General features: G+C 37.3%; 1 protein-coding gene across 7 annotated transcripts in view; it reads left to right on the forward strand.

Moving 5' to 3' along the window:
• Positions 1-4,604: 4,604 nt before the first annotated feature.
• Positions 4,605-19,902, forward strand: part of FAM151B (family with sequence similarity 151 member B) — a 109,265-nt gene continuing 93,967 nt past the window's right edge. For 4 of the 7 annotated variants that reach the window (XR_010413109.1, XM_064596308.1, XM_064596306.1 and 1 more), the window contains exons 1-2: positions 4,613-4,864; positions 13,514-13,639. Coding sequence is in view for 6 of the 7 variants with exons in the window: in XM_064596308.1 (XP_064452378.1) it covers positions 4,840-4,864; positions 13,514-13,639 (151 nt within the window). In the remaining variant the exon portion in view is untranslated. Of the gene's footprint in view, positions 4,865-13,513; positions 13,640-19,902 lie in introns of all 7 variants that reach the window. The other 3 variants (XM_064596303.1, XM_064596305.1, XM_054512635.2) reach the window with 3 other exon arrangements.

The following is a 19,902-nucleotide window of genomic DNA, read 5'->3' on the forward strand; positions in this document are numbered from 1 at the left end:
AATATACCATGCAAGCACTAAAATTTTTTTTTAAAAAACCTGGAGTGGCTTTGGTAATTATCAGAGCAGACTTCAGTAAAAGAAAATTTACCTTGTGGTTTATTATTGCATTTCATAGACGAAGTAATAAGAGAATAACTTGCCTAAAGTCACACACCTAGGAACTAACTATTGAAATTTAAGGAGAAACTTTCTAGCAATTAGGACTCTCCAAACTGAAGTAAGCTGTATTAAATTTATGCACATTTTTGACGGCTCTGCTTGTAATTTCAGAACCAGAAAAAAAAGCATTAAGGTCATCTAATGAAATGTCCCTACTTTTACTAACAAAATGAATTCCTAGTTAAAGGGCACAGAGACTACTTATATAGCTAGAGGCATATAGCTGAAACTAGAATCCAAGTCTCCTTCTGAACATTGCCCTTCTCACTATAACCAATGCTCACATTCTACATGATGTCTAAGGTTTATTTTTAATCCCATGAAATATATGTGTTTTCATGAATTGTTTAACACTGTAAGTAAACACAGCTAACTGGGTGAAGTGGCAAAAATGCCTGCCAAATCTGTTAAATTAAAAAAAAAATTTTTAAGCAGCTAAAGGGAACCAAGGTATATAATATTTATTTTATTTTATTTTTTTAAAGATTTTATTTATTTATTTGACAGAGACACAGCGAGAGAGGGAACACAAGCAGGGGGAGCGGGAGAGGGAGAAGCAGGCTTCCCGCTGAGCGGGGAGCCCGATGCGGGGCTCGATCCCAGGACCCTGGGATCATGACCTGAGCTGAAGGCAGACGCTTAACGACTGAGCCACCCAGGCGCCCCGGTATATAATATTTAAATTCTCAATTCTCAAAAACCCTGAATTACATTGGATTACATTAGTTTTGTTTTTAATCACATTTTAGAGAATTTATAATTAGTGGGATCCTCAGATTTTAGCATTAAGTTATGTAGAAGAGAGCACATATTGCAAAGACTCCAAATTTGGCAGATGACATTAAGCATCTTTTGGTTTAAAAAAAAGTCTCCTGAACTGCAGAATAAGCCTGAGAAATGGTTATCAAGTAAGTGGAGGCTATCAATGTAGGCTTATCTAAAAAGTAATCAGAGGGAACCAGAGAGTGAAAATAGACTGCTTTAAACTTAAAAGAATAAGCAATTGGGCTGGCATAAAACTTGTAAATAACAAAATAGAGACCAGAAAACTGTAAAAAATATATTTAATATAGTAAACAAATTAATATTTATAAATATTATATATATATAAATACATACACACACAGTTGACCCTTGAACAACATCGGCTTGAACTATGCAGGTCTACTTTTACACAGATTTTTTTGATTCAGGAAGTACTGTAAATGTTATTTTCTCTTATGATTTTTTAATGATTTTCTTAATTTTCTTCTCTCTAGGTTACTTTATTGTAAGAGTACAGTATACAATACATATGACATACAAAATGTGTATTAATCGACTGCTTATATTATTGGTGAGGCTTCGGGTCAACAGCAGGCCATCAGTAGCTAAGGTTTAGGGGAGTCAAAAGTTATACACAGATTTTCAACTGTTCAGGGGGTCAGTGCCCCTAACCCTCCATGTCTCCACATTGTTCAGGGTCAACCATACATGTAAAAAAATTTTTTACATATATGTATATACACACACAAATAAACAAAGAAACAGACACACATAAGTGCTGACTGGAAAATAACTAAATTCTAAGGCCAGCTACGCTCTTACTACAAGAGTGAGTTATGTAAACTGAATCAAAGGTCATGCTTCCACAAATGGCTTCACCTTATTCCACTCCTCTAATACTATATAAAGTCACCACTTCTACCCAGATTGGGTTACTCAGAACTAACAATACACTCTTTATTCCTATTTATATATATCATCAAAAGTATCTCCAAACTTTCAGGTCAATGCCCAATTTTCACATTCTAATCTCATAAGGCTCTGTATATCTGCTATTCTTTCCTCAAGGCACCATATACCCTTAATATATGAAACCTTTCCTTTGTGCCAAAAAAAAAGTAATTAGATACGTATTTGGTATAAAAATATATTTTCTCCTACTCAAAAGTAGAGAAAATAGTATGATATAGCTCCATGTACCCATCCTACAACAAACCTCAGATTCAACAGTTTTCAAGATTTTCTACTTTTGCTTCATCTACCCTTTATTTCTTTGCTGGAGTACCTTCAACCAAATCTCAGCCATCATCATTTCATGCCACATACTTCAGTGCACAGCTCTAACAAATGGACAGTGAAGAGTAATTTTAATTGAATCAATTCGTAACTATAAAATCTATGAAAACTGACCTAATACCATAACCAATAGGCCATAAAAACTTTTGAAGTGCAGCTGATAGCATCGAGAAAGTGAAAAGACAACCTACAAAGTGGGAGAAAATATTTGCAAATCATCTATGTTAAGGGACTGGGAGTCAGACTTCATAAAGAATTTTTACAATTCAACAAAAAAATTTTTTTAAGCAGCTAAAGGGAACGAAGGTATATAATATTTAAATTCTCAATTCTCAAAAACTCTGAATTACATTGAATTGAATTGAATTGTGGTATATACAAATTGAATTGTGGTATATACAAATGACCCAACTAAAAATGAGCAAAAAGGGGCACGTGGGTGCTCAGTCAGTTAAGTGTCTGACTCTTGGTTTCAGCTCAGGTCATGATCTCAGGGTCATGAAATTGAACCCTGCATCCTAATTTTACCACTGCGCTCAGCATGGAATATGCTTGGGATTCTCTCTCTCTCTCTCCCTCTGCTCCTCCCCCAGCTTGCATGCTCCCTCTCTCTCAAATAAATAAATAAATAAAATATTTTTTTTAAATGAGCAAATGATTTGAATAAACATTTCTCCAAAGAAAATATATAGTCAATAAGCACTTGAAAATATGCTCAACATTATTAATCACTAGGGAAATGCAAATCAAGACTAGAATGAGATACTACTTCATTATGCACTTGGATGGCTACAATTTTTATAAAATCAACAGAAAATAACAATTATTCTTGAGGATATAGAGAAATTGGAACTCTTATGCCTTGCTGGAGAGAATGTAAAATGGGAATAGCTGCCTTTAAAAACTGTTTGGCAGGGGTGCCTGGTTGGCGCAGTCAGTTAAAGCATCTGACTTTTGGTTTCGGCTCAGGTCATGATCTCAGGGTCATGAAATCGAGCCCTGTGTTGGGCCCCACACTCAGTATGGAGTCAGCTTGAGATTCTCTCTCTCCCTCTCTGTCCCTCCCACTCGTGCTGTCTCTCTATCAAATAAATAAATAAAATAAAGTAAAATAAAATAAATAAAAACTGTTTGGCAGTTCCTCAAAAAGTTAAACATAAAGTTACCAAATGAACCAGCAGTTCTACTTCAAGAGAAATACCTTCCACATACTTCCACACAGAATCTATACATGAATGCTTCTAAGCAGTATTAGTTATTAGTAGCCAGAAAGCAGAAACAATGCAAATGTCCATTAACTGATGAATGGACAAAGAAAGTGTGGTATATACAAACAATGGAATTTTAGTTGGCCATAAAGAATGAGGTACTGATGCATGCTACAGTACTGAGGGACCTTGCCAACATAGCTAAATGAAAGAAGCCAGTCACAAAAGACTGTAACATTGTATGATTTCATTTACGTGAAGTATCCAGCATAGGCAAATCCATAGAGACAAAAAACAGATTTGTGGTTGCATAGGGTTGGGGAAAAAATGGAAAGTTACTTCTCTGGGGTGATGAAAATGTTCTTAAGTTGGTTGTGGTGTGGTTGCAAAATTTTATGAATACAGTGATTTGGACACTTTAAATGTATAACATTTTTTATCATTAGGGAACTACAAATCAAATAGGAGTGAACCAACTGTATATCTCAAAGATTTTTTCTTAAAACAAAAACAAAAAACACCGCTGAGACCATTAGAATTTAGTTTTCTGAAACTCTAGAAATCTTTTTGGTTCAGCTAGAGAACATTCAGAGAATACTGGACGCCTGACAGAAGACAAATGGAAGTAATTACAACCCAAGTGTGGAAAGACTAAAATATATTAAAATCTGAAGGGCTGCCATTTGCGTTATGTGTCACGTGATGTGCCATCCTAATTTTACCACTGACTGAGCTGTATTAGAGTCACAGGACCAGAAAATGTCAGTGCTCTGATTTCCCCTGAGGTCTTTCCTCTAGCTTCAGCTTGGCTGCGGAAAGTAAGGAGTTGTGGGCAAAAAAGGCAATGGGTGAGAGAATCCAGTGCTGCAAGTGTTTCCTGAATGAACCCCGGTAGGGAGGAAGAGGGAGGCAGAAAACTTTCAAGTTATCACTTTTGTACCCTTGTGAAGAAACACTCCTATTTATGGAGAAATGATTCTATGTCATTTTACGATGTTACTAAAATCAAAAAGAGAAAATATATCCAACTTTGGAAAATCGTACCCCACACCAGTGACTTCTTTCAAACTCGGGGCTTCATCCTCCGCCTTCCCTGACGTGGAGTTCTTCGGAACTACCCGTTTTCTGACTATCTTTCAAAAGAGCAATTCGCGCGACACTTGGACGGCGAACACCAGCCAGGAGACTGCGCGCTGGGGAAACTCGAGCCGCAGCCTCTGCGCGTGCGCACCGCTTCTCTTTCCGCCTCCGCTTGGAACCCTCAGCTCGGAGGTCGGTGGGTCGTGGGAGGCGGCTTCTTTTTGTACAGTGTGTCGTTTGTTGAGTCGGGTTTCCAGAGTTTCCACGCCACCTGTGAAGGTCCGCCGCGGTGGCCCACGGCTCCGCGCCTCCGCGGTTAGCCGTCGCCATGACAGCGACCGCTGGGGGCCCTGGTAAGCGCGGATCCCGCGTCTGTGGGTCCCTGAAGGGCTGCACACGATTGGCTCGCAGCCCTGCACTTTCTCTGGCCTGCGGCCTATAGTTGGAGCGCTTTGAGAGACTCCCCTGGCAGCACCACTCCCAGGTGCTGATGGGGGTCTGCATTCTCAGAGCGCGCACCAAGGACTGGCCTAGAATGTTGGTTCCTCGCGTGGGTGGTAAGAGAAAAGCCAGTGAGGCGGCCAAGAATAGCAAGAATATTGGGCCCTTTTTAACAAGGGATTCTTTTTTAGGGTAGTTTTGGGTTCATAGGGTAATTGACCTGGAAGACAGATTCTCCATATACCACTTACCTGAACACATGTAGAGCCTCCCCGTTATCAACAGTTCCTATTCTTGGGCATCTACGTTGACACATCATAATCAAAGTATCCATATTTTACTTTTGGGTTCACTGTTGGTGGTGTACGTTCTTCTGATTTAGACAAGTGTATAATGCCTTGTATCCCTCATTATGGTATCATACAAAATAGTTCCACTGACCCCCAAATCCTCTGTGCTCCACTTATTCACGCCCACCTCCTACAACCACTGATCATTGTTTTGTCTTTTCCAGAATGTCATGTAGTTGGAATCATACAGTATGTAGCCTTTTCAAATTGACTTCTTTCACTTAATAGTATGCATTTAAGGTTCTTCCATGACTTGAGAGCTCATTTCTTTTTAGCACTGAGTAATACTCCTGGTCAGTTGTCTGGATGTAGCAATGTTTATTTATCTATTTATCTATTCACCCATTGAACGACATCTTGGTTGCTTCTAATTTTTGGCAGTTAAGAATAAAGCCGATGTAAACATCTATGTGCAGGTTTTTGTATGGACTTAAGTTTTCAAGTCCATACAAAATATCGGGTAAATATCAAGGAGCACAATTGTTGGATTGTATGGTAAGAGTATGTTTAGTTTTATAAGAAACTGCCTAACTTTTAAAGTGGCTGTACCATTTTGCATTCCCACCAACAGTGAATGAAAGTTCCTCTTGCTCCACTCTCACCAGCGTTTGGTGTTGTCAGTGTTCCAGATTTTGGCCATTCTAATAGGTGGGTTGTTGTACCTCATTATTCTTTTGTGTTTCTCTGATGACATATTATGTGGAGCACTTTTTCAAATGCTTGACATTTCTTTATATTTGGTGATAAAGTCATTGGTCCATTTTTAAAGTAAAGTTTATTTTCTTATTGTTTGAGTTTTAAGTATTAATATTTTGGATAACAGTCCAATATCAGATGTGCCTTTTGCAAATATTTTCTGCCAGTCTTTGGCTTGTCTTCTCATTTTCTTGATAGTGACTTTTGTAGAGCAAAAGTTTTTTCATTTTAATGAGGTCTAGCTTACCTATTGTGTCTTTTATGGATGGTGCCTTTGGTGTTGTATCTAAAAAGTCATCACCATACCCAAGGTCATCTAGGTTTTCTCCTATATTATCTTATAGGAGTTTTATAGTTTTGCATTTAATTTTTGTGAAGGATGTAAGGTCTGTTTCTAGATTCATTGTTTCCATGCGGATGTCCAGTTGTTCAGCATCATTGTTACAAAGATTATCTTTACTCCATTGTATTGCCTTTGTTCCTTTGTCAAAGATAAGTTGACTCTGTATTTACAGGGTGTTTACTTCAGGGCTGTCTGTTCTATTCCATTGATCTATGTGTCTGTTTTTTTCACCAATACTGCGCTGACTTAATTACTGTAGCTTTATAGTAAGTCTTGATGTTGGGTAGTGTCACTTCTTTGTTATTCTCCCTCAGGATTGTGTTGGCTATTCTGGTTTTTAGGCCCTCCATATAAACTTTTGAATCAGTTTGTCAATATCTATAAAATAACTTAGTGGGATTTCGATTGTGATTGCTTGAATCTGTACATCAAGTTGGAAGAACTGACATCTTGACAATATTGAGTCTTTCTATCCATGAACATGGAATATCTCCATTTAGTTCTTTGATTTCATTTATCAGAGTTTTGTGGTTTTCTTTTTATAGGTCTTAGACATATTTTGTTAGGTTTATACCTAAGTATTTTTGGCTTTTTGGGTGCTAATGTAAATGGTATAGTGTTTTTCATTTCAAATTCCACTTGTTTTTTTGCTGGTAAGTAGAAAAACAATTGACTTTTATATATTAACCTTGTATCCTTCAATCTTGCAACAATCACTTATTAATTCTGGGAGTTTTTGTGTAGATTCTTTCAGATTCTTTGCATATATAATCATGTCATCTGTGAACAAAGACTGTTTTATATCTTCTTCCCCAATCTGTATACTTTTTATTTACTTTTATTGTCTTGGTGCATAACTAGTACTTCTAGTATGATGTTGAAAAGGAGTGGGTGAGGGGGTAGACTGTTACATCTTGAGGTCCTGGTTGAAAGTGACATTTACCTGATCTGTAATTTCATTTGATCAAATGGGGAGTAGTTTTGGTCAGTCCGATTTCTCTTGGAATTGGGTGAGAGTGAGAAATGAAGACAAAGGGATGTGGTCAAGAATTATTCCAGCTTTTTGTTATACAATTTTCAGAAGCTGGTAATTAGTGTGTCCCTGTCCCTTCACCCCAGAGTTAGAGGTGTTTTAAACCAGGCATTCTACTCCAGAAGGTTACATTATCTTTTTTTTTTAAAGATTTATTTATTTATTTGAGAGATATCAAGGGGGCTGGAGAGGGAGAGGGAGAGAATCTTAAGCAGATTCTCTGCTGAGCAAGGGGCTGGATGCGGGGCTCGATCCCAGGACCCTGAGATCATGACCTGAGCTGAAATCAAGAGGCAGATGTTTTACTGAGCTACCCAGGGGCCCTAACTGACTGAGCCACCCAGGGGCCCCCAGAGGGTTACAGTATCTTTTACATAAACCTAAGTAGTCACATTAGACAGCTTTGGTGACGTATTCTTTTTTCAGCCTAAGTTTTTTCCTGATTGTAAATATAATACATGCTCATTATAGAACATTTGTAAAATACATTGAAGTAGGAAAAAAAGTCCACACAATGCCAATAATAACTTTTTGATATATTTTCTAATGTGACTGGTAAAATAAAATGGAATAACTTATGTCAAGGGGTTTTAAAATGGAGCCAGAAGGCCATTAAGGAGGAGGGCCTTATGCACATTCTCATCACGTAGAACCCTGAACTTTTGAACTGGGCTAAACTGCAAATATTCCAAGGACTCTGCATGAATACCTGCAACTTACTGCAGTAACAGACTTTTCTTAGTGATAGCCTTAGCAACCAATTATGTTTAGCTAAGATTAATTTTCTGCCATCAAGACCAATTAAAATTTTTTGTAAACAATATATAGAAGCTTTTTTTTTTTTTTTGTCTTTAAAAACCCCTGGCTTTGAGTTTTTTAAAAAACTCCCCAAATTGCAATTTTCACACCCCAACTAAATGCTTTTATTTCAGCTCTGCCTCTTCTCTTGATTGACACTAACAGTCCTGACTTTTAAGAACATGGTATACACGCCACCATATACTATGTATCTCTTTTTTGGTTTTCTCCAACTTTTTTTAATATACAAACTACTTTTTTAGAGCATTAGTTTTTAGTTGCTAGAACAGCACAAACTTATTATCCTATAGTTCTGTAGGTCAGAAGTCTGAAATGGTCTCACCTAAAATCAAAGTGGCAGCATGACTGCATTCCTTCTGGAAGCTCTAGGAGAGATCAGTGTTTTTGCCTTTACCATCCTCTGGAGACTGCTTGAGTTCCTTGGCTCATGGTCTCTTCCTCCATTTCAGAGGCAGCAATGGCTGGTTCAGTCTTTTTCACATTGTATCACTCTGACACAGACTCTCCTGCCTCTCTCTTTCACTTATAAGGATCTTGTGATTCAGTGGGCCCACCTGGGTAATCCCAGCTCATCTCCCCACCTCAAAGTCATCTGAGTAGCAACCATAATTCTGTTTGTCACCTTAATTACCCTTGCTATATAATATAACATATTCACAGTTTACAGGAATTAGGATGTGGACATCTTTGGGTGGGGGTCATTATTCTTCCTGTCACAGTACCCATACAAATTGTTCTCCATTGTGCTTTTTTCCCAATTAACATATCTTTAAGATTGTATCAATATATACAGATTTGCCTCATTCTTTTTAATGGCTGCATAATGTTCCTTTGCATGGATATACCATAATTTATTTAATGAATCCACTGTTGATGGATATTTAGGTTATTTTCACTCTTGCTATTACAAACAATGTGATAGCAAATATCTTTGCATCAAATGTGTCATTTCCCACATATAAGCGTATCTGTCTATGGGATAAGTCTATGAAAGTGGAATTTCTGGGTCAAAGGGTAAATGTGTTTTTTTAACTTTTTCTTTTAAAAAAATCTTTATATACACATTTAATGCAATCCCTATCAAAATACCATCAACTTTTTTCAAGGGGATGGAACAAAAAATCCTAAAATTTGTATGGAACCAGAAAAGACCCTGAATAGCCAGAGGAATGTTGAAAAAGAAAAGCAAACCTGGTGGCATCACAATTCCAGACTTCAAGCTGTATTACAAAGCTATAATCATCGAGACAGAATGGTACTGGCATAAAAACAAACACATAGATCAATGGAACAGAACAGAGAGCCCAGAAATGGACCCTCAACTCTATTGTCAACTAATCTTCGACAAAGCAGGAAAGAATGTCCAATGGAAAAAAGACAGTCTCTTCAACAAATGGTGTTGGGAAAATTGGACAGCCACATGCAGAAGAATGAAACTGGATCATTTCCTTACACCACACACAAAAATAGACTGAAAATGGATGAAGGACCTAGATGTGAGACAGGAGTTCATCAAAATCCTAGAGGAGAACACAGGCAGCAACCTCTTCAACCTCAGCTGCAGCAACTTCTTCCTAGAAACATCGCCAAAGGCAAGGGAAGCAAGAACAAAAATGAACTATAGGGACTTCATCAAGATAAAAAGCTTTTGCACAGCAAAGGAAACAGTCAACAAAACCAAAAGACAACCGACATAATGGGAGAAGATATTTGCAAATGACATATCGGATAAAGGGCTAGTATCCAAAATCTATAAAGAACTTATCAAACTCAACACCCAAAGAACAAATAACCCAATCAAGAAATGGGCAGAAGACATGAACAGACACTTTTCCAAAGAAGACATCCAAATGGCCAACAGACACATGAAAAAGTGCTCAACATCGCTCAGCATCAGGGAAATCCAAATCAAAACCTCAGTGAGATACCACCTCACACCAGTCAGAATGGCTAAAATTAACAAGTCAGGAAACGACAGGTGTTGGCGAGGATGCAGAGAAGGGGGAACCCTCCTACACTGTTGGTGGGAATGCAAGCTGGTACAGCCACTCTGGAAAACAGTATGGAGGTTCCTCAAAAAGTTGAAAATAGAGCTACCCTACAAGCCGCAATTGCACTACTGGGTATTTACCCCAAAGATACAAATGTAGTGATCCAAAGGGGTACGTGCACCCTGATGTTTATAGCAGCAATGTCCACAATAGCCAAACTATGGAAAGAGCCAAGATGTCCATCAACAGATGAATGGATAAAGAAGATGTGGTGTGTGTGTGTGTATATATATATATATATATAATGAAATATTATGCAACCATCAAAAAAACCTGAAATCTTGCCATTTGCAATGACGTGGATGGAACTAGAGGGTATTATGCTAAGCGAAATAAGTCAATCAGAGAAAGACATGTATCATATGATCTCACTGATACGAGGAATTCTTAATCTCAGGAAACAAACAGAGTTGCTGGAGTGGTGGGGGGTGGGAAGGATAGGGTGGCTGGGTGATAGACATTGGGGAGGGTATGTGCTATGGTGAGCCCTGTGAATTGTGTAAGACTGATGAATCACAGACCTGTACCTCTGAAACAAATAATACATTATATGTTAAAAAAAAAAAAAGAAGATAGTAGGAAGGGAAAAATGAAGGGGGGAATCAGGGGGAGACGAACCATGAGAGACTATGGACTCTGAGAAACAAACTGAGGGTTCTAGAGGGGAGAGGGGTAGGGGGATGGTTTGGCCTGGTGATGGGTATTAAGGGGGGCACGTACTGAATGGAGCACTGGGTGTTATACACAAACAAGGAATCGTGGAACGGTACATTAAAAACTAATGATGTAATGTATGGTGATTAACATAATAAAACTAAATTAAAATCTTCACTGAGATATAATTTCCATACCATACAATTCACTTATTTAAAGCATATATAAGGGACGCCTGGGTGGCTTGGTTGTTAAGCATCTGACTTCAGCTCAGGTCATGATCTCAGGGTCCTGGGATAGGGCCCACATCGGGCTCCCTGCTCAGCCGGAAGCCTGTTTCTCCCTCTCTCACTCCCCCTACGTGTGTTCCCTCTCTCACTGTCTCTCTCTCTGTCAAATAAATACATAAAATCTTAAAAAAAAAAAAAGCAGATATAATATAGTGGTTTTTAGTTTATCAGAGTTGTGTAACCATCACCACAATCAATTTTAAAACATTTCCATCACCTCAAAAAGACGTAAAAAAATAAGGGGAGGACACATCTTCTATAAACCTAAAACTACTTCCCCAAAAGTCCTAATTAAAAAATTACAACTAATTTTGACTTTCTCTTTGTCCTATTTTCAGTTATAGCCTAGTTAAAATGGTAATAATACACTAGATCATAGGTAATTGGAGCCTTCTTAAATTCCAAATACATACACTGTTGTGGGTAAGTGTAAGGTCAGTTTCACCCATTAATAGGGCAAGGAGAACTTTTTACTTCTAATGTTTTTAATTGCTGGAATTATGGTATTTAATTGTTAATTTGTAAGTTGCCCTTATAAAAATTGTGAATGCAGTGTGTCTAGTGGTAAGGTGCCACAGACATATCCAATATGCACAATTAACTTCTAGTTTTTTTGTAATGGTAATCATATTACCATTTCTGTGAGACTTTTGGTATATCTCAAAAACATTTTTTAACAGCCGTATCAGTCACATATTTTATCATGAAGATGTACTATGTTTTAATTATTTTCCCATTGTAGGACATTTCTGGTTTAGCCTATAATTTGCCTTCTAAAAATGCCTAACAAATATTTTAAAAATTGCTATGTATTTTCATCTGAGTCTGAATAGTCTGTGACTGTTGCGTATGCTAAATAGAGCCATATGTTTTGGGCTATAATGGATGCTGCAGCTAACTCTCACCTTTATTCTGTAGCCCAATATACAGAGTGGTTGCTAAGTTCCATGCATATTAGTTAGAAGTTCTCTTTATATGTCCCTCCATTCTCTAATCAAAATTTATTTTTTTGCAATGTCTTATTGGCAGTTTCTGCTGGCCTTTTGTAGGTTTTTAACAGTTATTAGGCAGAGTTAATAAATAAATAATTAATAGAAGACATAATCTCATGCATAAGGAATTTACAGCCAATTGGTAGGCGCTAAAATGTTTAAATCAATAAACAAGAATTAGGTAGATAACTAGTTTTCTCGTTATATTGGGATATGACATAGTGTGGAGTAGACTTGGATTCAAGTATTTTAGTCTTGATTAACTCACATATTTTAAGGCTTAATTAAGAGAAAATCTGGTGAGCCAAAAAGTAGTTGATAGATATGGGAATTATCTGTATTTGTACATGCTAGATAAATCTATAATTCCTAATTCAGGAGTTTGGTCACTCATATAAATGTTGAGATTCATAATCCGAAGGTGAATACACTTAAAAGATTCTAAATTAACATAAATATAGAATGGGGTCTCAGGTGGATAAAACAATTAAGTTGCACAAAATTTAAGAAGTTTTAATAGAGCGTTTAATATACTTCACATACATTTTACTTATTTATAGTCCAGGATTAGAGACAATATCATGTGAAAATTCTTGCTTTAAAATATCTGCTTCGGGCACCTGGGTGGCTCAGTTGGTTAAGCGACTGCCTTCGGCTCAGGTCATGATCCCAGGGTCCTAGGATCAAGTCCCGCATCAGGCTCCCTGCTCGGCAGGGAGTCTGCTTCTCCCTCTCCCACTCCCCGTTTGTGTTCCCTCTCTCGCTGTGCTTTCTCTGTCAAATAAATAAATAAAATCTTAAAAAATAAATAAATAAAATAAAAAATAAATAAGTAAAATAAAATATCTGCTTCTTCCCATTTCTTTTTCTTCCTCCATACTTCCTCATGCTTCTGAGTTTCAGATAGACTATCCTATATGCTTACTAATTATTACTTATATCATATATAACATGCTTGTATATATAATATATACCTGCACATCATAATACTTGTTCTCAATTTTTAAGACCTTATATTATTCCCAGTTTACTTTATGTTCTCCCCCAAAGTATGTTCTGCCCATTCTTATTAAAAAATGTTTGGGGGCGCCTGGGTGGCTCAGTCATTAAACGTCTGCCTTCGGCTCAGGTCATGATCCCAGGGTCCTGGGATCGGGCCCCGCATCAGGCTCCCTGCTCAGCGGGAAGCCTGCTTCTCCCTCTCCCACTCCCCCTGCTTGTGTTCCCTCTCTCGCTGTGTCTCTCTCTGTCAAATAAATAAATAAAATCTTAAAAAAAAAATGTTTGCATCATAAAAAACAATCCATTCATTTTGATATACATGTTGTTTTAGGATCTTGGAGTGAAAATATACTAGAATATTTTCTGAGAAATAACCTGATCACAACAGAAGATGGCACTGAGATCGTCTGGTATCATGCAGCTAACCACAAGGCACAACTGAATGAGGCACTGAAAAGTAAGTCAATACAGTTTCTTGTATTTACACTGGATAATAGATTAATTCAGGGGCGCCTGGGTGGCTCAGATGGTTAAGCGTCTGCCTTCGGCTCAGGTGATGATCCCACGGTCCTGGGATCGAGTCCCACATTGGGCTCCCTGCTCCTTGGGAGCCTGCTTCTCCCTCTGCCTCTCTCTCTCTCTCTCATGAATAAATAAATAAAGTCTTAAAAAAATAGATTAATTCAGCTCTTTTTTTGATATCTGGGCGTATTTGTAGGTATCAAAGACTTAGATGATCGAAGTGTAAATTCTAGGTTGAAATAAACATTTTTATAAAAGATCTCATTTTGTTTACAAAATGAACAAATTTCCATAATGGAAGAATTTTCTTATTTTCCAGAAGTGATTTACCTTTTCTGTGTCTATTTGAAACTCTCAATGTATTATTACACTTGCTTATATACTGTAGTGATTTGAGTAAATTTTTAAGATCAGTGTTGTATGTCTTACATATTTTTGTGTCTTTCATAGTGAACTAAGGAGAAGTTCAATAAATATTTGTTGATGGATGGATGAAGCCATTGTATACTAACTTATAATTAATTGCCTTGGGCAGTATTTATGCTTAGGCTAGAAACCAAGACTTTGGTTTACCAACTTAATCTATAATTTTATATATATATATATCTCACACACACACACACACGCACACACAAACATATATATCCCTTCATTATAGATGAACACTATAGCAGTTTTTTTAGCCTTTTCCTATGAAGTACCCGTGTTGGCTGCAGCGGCACAGGAGACTAAAAGCATATTACTAGAGAGGTCTGGGGCATAGCTCAAAATGACCTGGTACAATGAGGAAAACTTGTCAGTCCCAAGTTTTATTGTAAAAAATCTATGCATCTTTTGCATCCTACTCAATTATGTATCTGGATAATGTATCTGAATATATATTTCTTTTACTGTAAAGATATCTTTAATTTTATTTATTTATTTTAAAGATTTCATTTATTTCTTTGACAGAGAGAGATAGCGAGAGCAGGAACACAAGCAGGGGGAGTGGGAGAGGGAGAAGCAGGCTTCCCGCCGAGCAGGGAGCCCGACGTGGGACTCGATCCCAGGACCCTGGGATCATGACCTGAGCCGAAGGCAGACGTTTAATGACTGAGCCACCCAGGCGCCCAAGATATTTTTTAATTGTTATTCTTTCTCCTCAAAAGGAGGAACTTTGGTTTAATATTGAATCCTTGATACCTAAAACAGTGCCTAACACATAATAACCACACAGTGATTGTGTAATAAATGAATTTTAGCAAAAGCAACACTCAGGAAAAAGTTGGTTAGTGGGTGACAGGAGCTGGCCAGAGTGGAGAATAGGGAGTAAATGCTAATGGGTACAGGGTTTCTTTTTGGGATAATGAAATTTTTCTGGAATTAGGTACTGGTGGTTGTTGCACAGCCTTCTGAATATTCTAAAAAACCACTAAATTGGAGCACCTGGGTGGCTCAGTCAGTTAAGTTTCTACCTTTGGCTCAGGTCATGATCCCAGGGTCCTGGATGGAGCCCCACATTGAGCTCCCTGCTCAGCGGGGAGCCTGCTTCTCCCTCTCCTACTCCCCCTGCTTGTGTATGGGCTCCTTGCTCAGTGGGGAGACTGCTTCTCCCTCTCCCTCTGCCTGCTACTCCCCCTGCTTGTGCTCTCTCTCTCTGTCAAATAAATAAATTTTTAAAAATCTAAAAAAATAAAATAAAAAGAACCATGAATGGTATACTTTAAAAGTGTGAATTTTATGGTCTGTGAATTATATGTTAAGTTTTTAAAAGATTTTATTCATTTATTTGAGAGACAGAGAGAGTGAGCGAGAGAGAGAACATGAGCAGGGGAGGGGCAGAGGGAGAAGCAGACTCCCTGCTGAGCAGGGAGCCCACAGGACTCTATCCCAGGACCCCGGGATAATGACCCCAACTGAAGGCAGACGCCCAACCAACTGAGCCACCCAGGTACCCCATGTTAATTTTTAAAAATGGAAAAAAAGAAGAAATAAAAGTACTACTTACAGACAGTATGGTTGTCTATATAGAAAATCAAAAAGTTGCTGCAAATAAATGATTGCAATTCATGGGTAAATTTAGAAAATCTCAGGATACAAAGTCAAACAGAAAATAGATTTTATTTCTATGTAACAACAACTAAAAATTTGGAAAAAAATCGTGAAAAATTTACAATTTATAATAGTATATGCTGAAATCTTATACTAGAAATAATCTAATTAAATGTGGATACTTCACTTTTAACCTTGTTTTCTTTTTCTTTTTTAAAAATTTTTATTTTTTAAATTTTTTTATTTAATTTAAATTCAGTTAATTAACATATAATGTATTATTTGTTTCAAGGGTACAGATCTGTGATTCATCAGTCTTATATAATACCCAGTGCTCATTACAACATATACCCTCCCTAATGTCCATCCCCTGGCTACCCCATCCCCCACCCCCTTCCCCTCCAGAAACCCTCAGTTTGTTTCTTAAGATTGAGAATCTCTTATGGTTTATCTCCCTCTCTGGTTTCATCTTGTTTGATTTTTTTCCCTCTCTTCCGCTATGATCCTCTACCTTGTTCCTTAAATTCCACATATGAGTGAAACCATATGATAATTGTCTTTCTCTGATTGACTTATTTCACTTAGCATAATTCCCTCTAGTTCCATCCATTCACCTTGTTTTTAAAATTGCTAATGGAAAGTCATTTCCAATTGCTGACAGTCTGATGTTGATCTGGGAAGTTTTCATAGGTTATTTAGTCTTCAGATAATGTCCTTTTAACATTCTGTTTGGCAAAACCATAGCCCCAGATTTTACAGTTTAGGAATGCTCTTCACAAATCCCTTTTTTCAGCCATGGTTAGTTTTGCGATTTCTTTCTAGTCTAAAGGGAAAAGAGAGAGGATCCTAGAGAGATGAAGGCTGTATTTCAGTGGTTTATCTCATTTTTCCCAGAATATTTAAACTTAGTATAACTATTATTAATAGAGCTGTTTCAGTTTGGCTAACACGTAAAACTGGATTTTCAACAATGTCTATGATTTTAAAAAACAGAGTACAGGAGGAACAATGTAAAAGTACCACTTGGTATTGCACTGTCAACCCATCCAGATCTCAGAATAGTCAAAATTGTTACAGAAGTTATTACATTAAACCTAATTTTATGTTACAGTATTTCACCATTTAGATTTTATTTATTTATTTATTTATTTATTTATTTATTTATTTATTATAGCATTTAGATTATAAACCCATTCATATTAAAAAGTATGCTGGTAAGAAAAATAGAAAACATTAAGTCTTTTTGAGAATAAAAAATGTATTTAAAAAAGCTTTTGTAACATCTTCAGGAAAAGTGTGACTATAAGCAATAAATATCTACGGTTTCTAATTTGAGGAGTGAGAAGATAAAAGTACTATTTTTATTCTCAGAAACTTCAACAAACACTTATTAATCTTTCCTTTGTATATTCACTTTGCTGTGTACTGGGAAGAAATTAAATATTTTTAATTTAATTTAATTTAATTTAATTTAATTTAATTTAATTTTTTTATTATGTTATGTTAGTCACCATACAGTACATCATTAGTTTTTGATGTAGTGATCAACGATTCATTGTTTTCGTATAACACCCAGTTGCTCCATGCAGTATGTGCCCTCCTTAATAGCTACCACCGGGCTAACCCATCCCCTCCACCCGCCTCCCCTCTAAAACTCTCAGTTTGTTTCTCAGAGTCCGTAGTCTCTCATGTTTTATCTCTCCCTCCGATTCCCCCCCTTTGTTTTTCCCTTCCTTCTCCTAATGTCTTCCATGCTATTCCTTCTGTTCCACAAATAAGTGAAACCATATGATAATTGACTTTCTCTGCTTGACTTATTTCACTTAGCATAATCTCCTCCAGTCCCATCCATGTTGATGTAAAAGTTGGGTATTCATCCTTTCTGATGGCTGAGTAATATTCCATCGTATATATGGACCACATCTTCTTTATCCATTCATCTGTTGAAGGGCATCTCGGCTCTTTCCACAGTTTGGCTATTGCGGACATTGCTGCTATGAACACTGGGGTGCATGTGGCTCTTCTTTTCACTACATCTGTGTCTTTGGGGTAAATACCCAGTAGTGCAATTGCTGGGTCATAGGATAGTTCTATTTTTAATTTTTTGAGGCACTTCCACACTGTTTTCCAAATTGGCTGTACCAGCTTGCATTCCCACCAACAGTGTAAGAGGGTTCCCCTTTCTCCACAACCTCTCCAACATTTGTTGTTTCTTGCCTTGTCAATTTTTGTGATTCTAACTGGTGTAAGGTGGTATCTCAATGTGGTTTTGATTTGAATTTCCCTAATGGCTAATAATGTTGAACATTTTTTCATGTGTCTGTTAGCCATTTGTATGTCTTCTTTGGAGAAGTGTCTGTTTTGATTTGATTATTTGTTTTTTGGGTGTTGAGTTTGAGAAATTCTTTATAGATCTTGGATACCAGCCCTTTATCTGTAGTGTCATTTGCAAATATCTTCTCCCATCCTGTGGGTTGCTTCTTTGTTTTGTTCACTGTTTCCTTTGCTGTGCAGAAGCTTTTTATCTTGATGAAGTCCCAAAAGTTCATTTTTGCTTTTGTTTCACTAGCCTTTGGAGATGAATCTTGAAAGAAGTTGCTGTGGCCGATGTCAAAGGGGTTACTGCCTATGTACTGCCTCTAGGATTTTAATGGATTCCTGTCTCGCATTGAGGTCTTTCATCCATTTTGAGTTGATCTTTGTGTATGGTGTTAGAGAATGGTCGAGTTTCATTCTTCTGTATATAGCTGTCCAATTTTCCCAGCACCATTTACCCATTTATTGAAGAGACTGTCTTTTTTCCACTGAATATTTTTTCCTCCTTTGTTGAAGACCATAGAATTGAGGGTCCATATCTGGGCTCTCTACTCTGTTCCATTGGTCTATATGTCTGTTTTTGTGCAGTACCATGCTGTCTTGGTGATCACTGCATTGTAATATAGCTTGAAATCAGACAACATGATGCCCCCAGCTTTGTTTTTCTTTTTCAACATTTCCTTGGTGATTCAGGGTCTTTTCTGATTCCATACAAATTTTAGGATTGTTTGTTCCAGCACTTTGAAAAATGTCATTGGAATTTTGATCGGGATGGCATTGAAGGTATAGATTGCTCTGGGTAGCATAGACATTTTAACAATGTTTATTCTTCCGATCCATGAGCATGGAATATTTTTCCATCTTTTTGTGTCTTCTTCAATTTCTTTCATGAGTGTTTTGTAGTTCCTAGAGTATAGATCCTTTACCTCTTTGGTTAGGTTTATTCTGAGGTATCTTATGGTTTTTGGTGCTATTGTAAATGGAATAGTTTCTTTAATTTCTCTTGTCGTTGGAATTTTGATTGGGATGGCGTTGAAGGTATAGATTGCTCTGAGTAGCATAGACATTTTAACAATGTTTATTCTTCCAATCCATGAGCATGGAATGTTTTCCATCTTTTTGTGTCCTCTTCAATTTCCTTCATGAGTGTTCTGTAGTTCCTAGAGTATAGATCCTTTACCTCTTTGGTTAGGTTTATTCCGAGGTATCTTATGGTTTTCAGTGCTACTGTAAATGGAATCGTTTCTCTAATTTCTCTTTCTACAGTTGCATTGTTAGTGTATAAGAAAGCAACTGATTTCTTTTTTTTTTTTTTTAAAGTTTTTTTTTTTTTTTAAGATTTTTATTTATTTATTTGACAGAGAGAGAGTGAGAGCAGGAACACAAGCAGGGGGAGTGGGAGAGGGAGAAGCAGGCTTCCCGCTGAGCAGGGAGCCCGATGTGGGACTCGATCCCAGGACCCTGGGACCATGACCTGAGCCGAAGGCAGACGCTTAATGACTGAGCCACCCAGGTGCCCCACAACTGATTTCTGTGCATTGATTTTGTATCCTGCCACATTACTGAATTGCTGTATGAGTTCTAGTAATTTGGGGGTGGAGTCTTTTGGATTTTCCACATAAAGTATCATGTCATCTGTGAAGAGAGAGAGTTTGACTTCTTCTTTGCCAATTTGAATACCATTTATTTCTTTTTGTTGTCTGATTGCTGTTGCTAGGACTTCTAATACTATGTTGAACAATAGTGGTGAAAGTGGGCATCCTTGACGTGTTCCTGATCTTAAGGGAAAGGCTCTCAGCTTTTCCCCATTGAGGATGATATTCGCCATGGGTTTTTCGTAGATGGATTTTA

This window comes from Mirounga angustirostris, unplaced genomic scaffold, assembly GCF_029215605.1.
Source record: "Mirounga angustirostris isolate CCGP_5_RB_7025 unplaced genomic scaffold, mMirAng1.0.hap1 SCAF_7, whole genome shotgun sequence".
NCBI lineage: Eukaryota > Metazoa > Chordata > Mammalia > Carnivora > Phocidae > Mirounga > Mirounga angustirostris.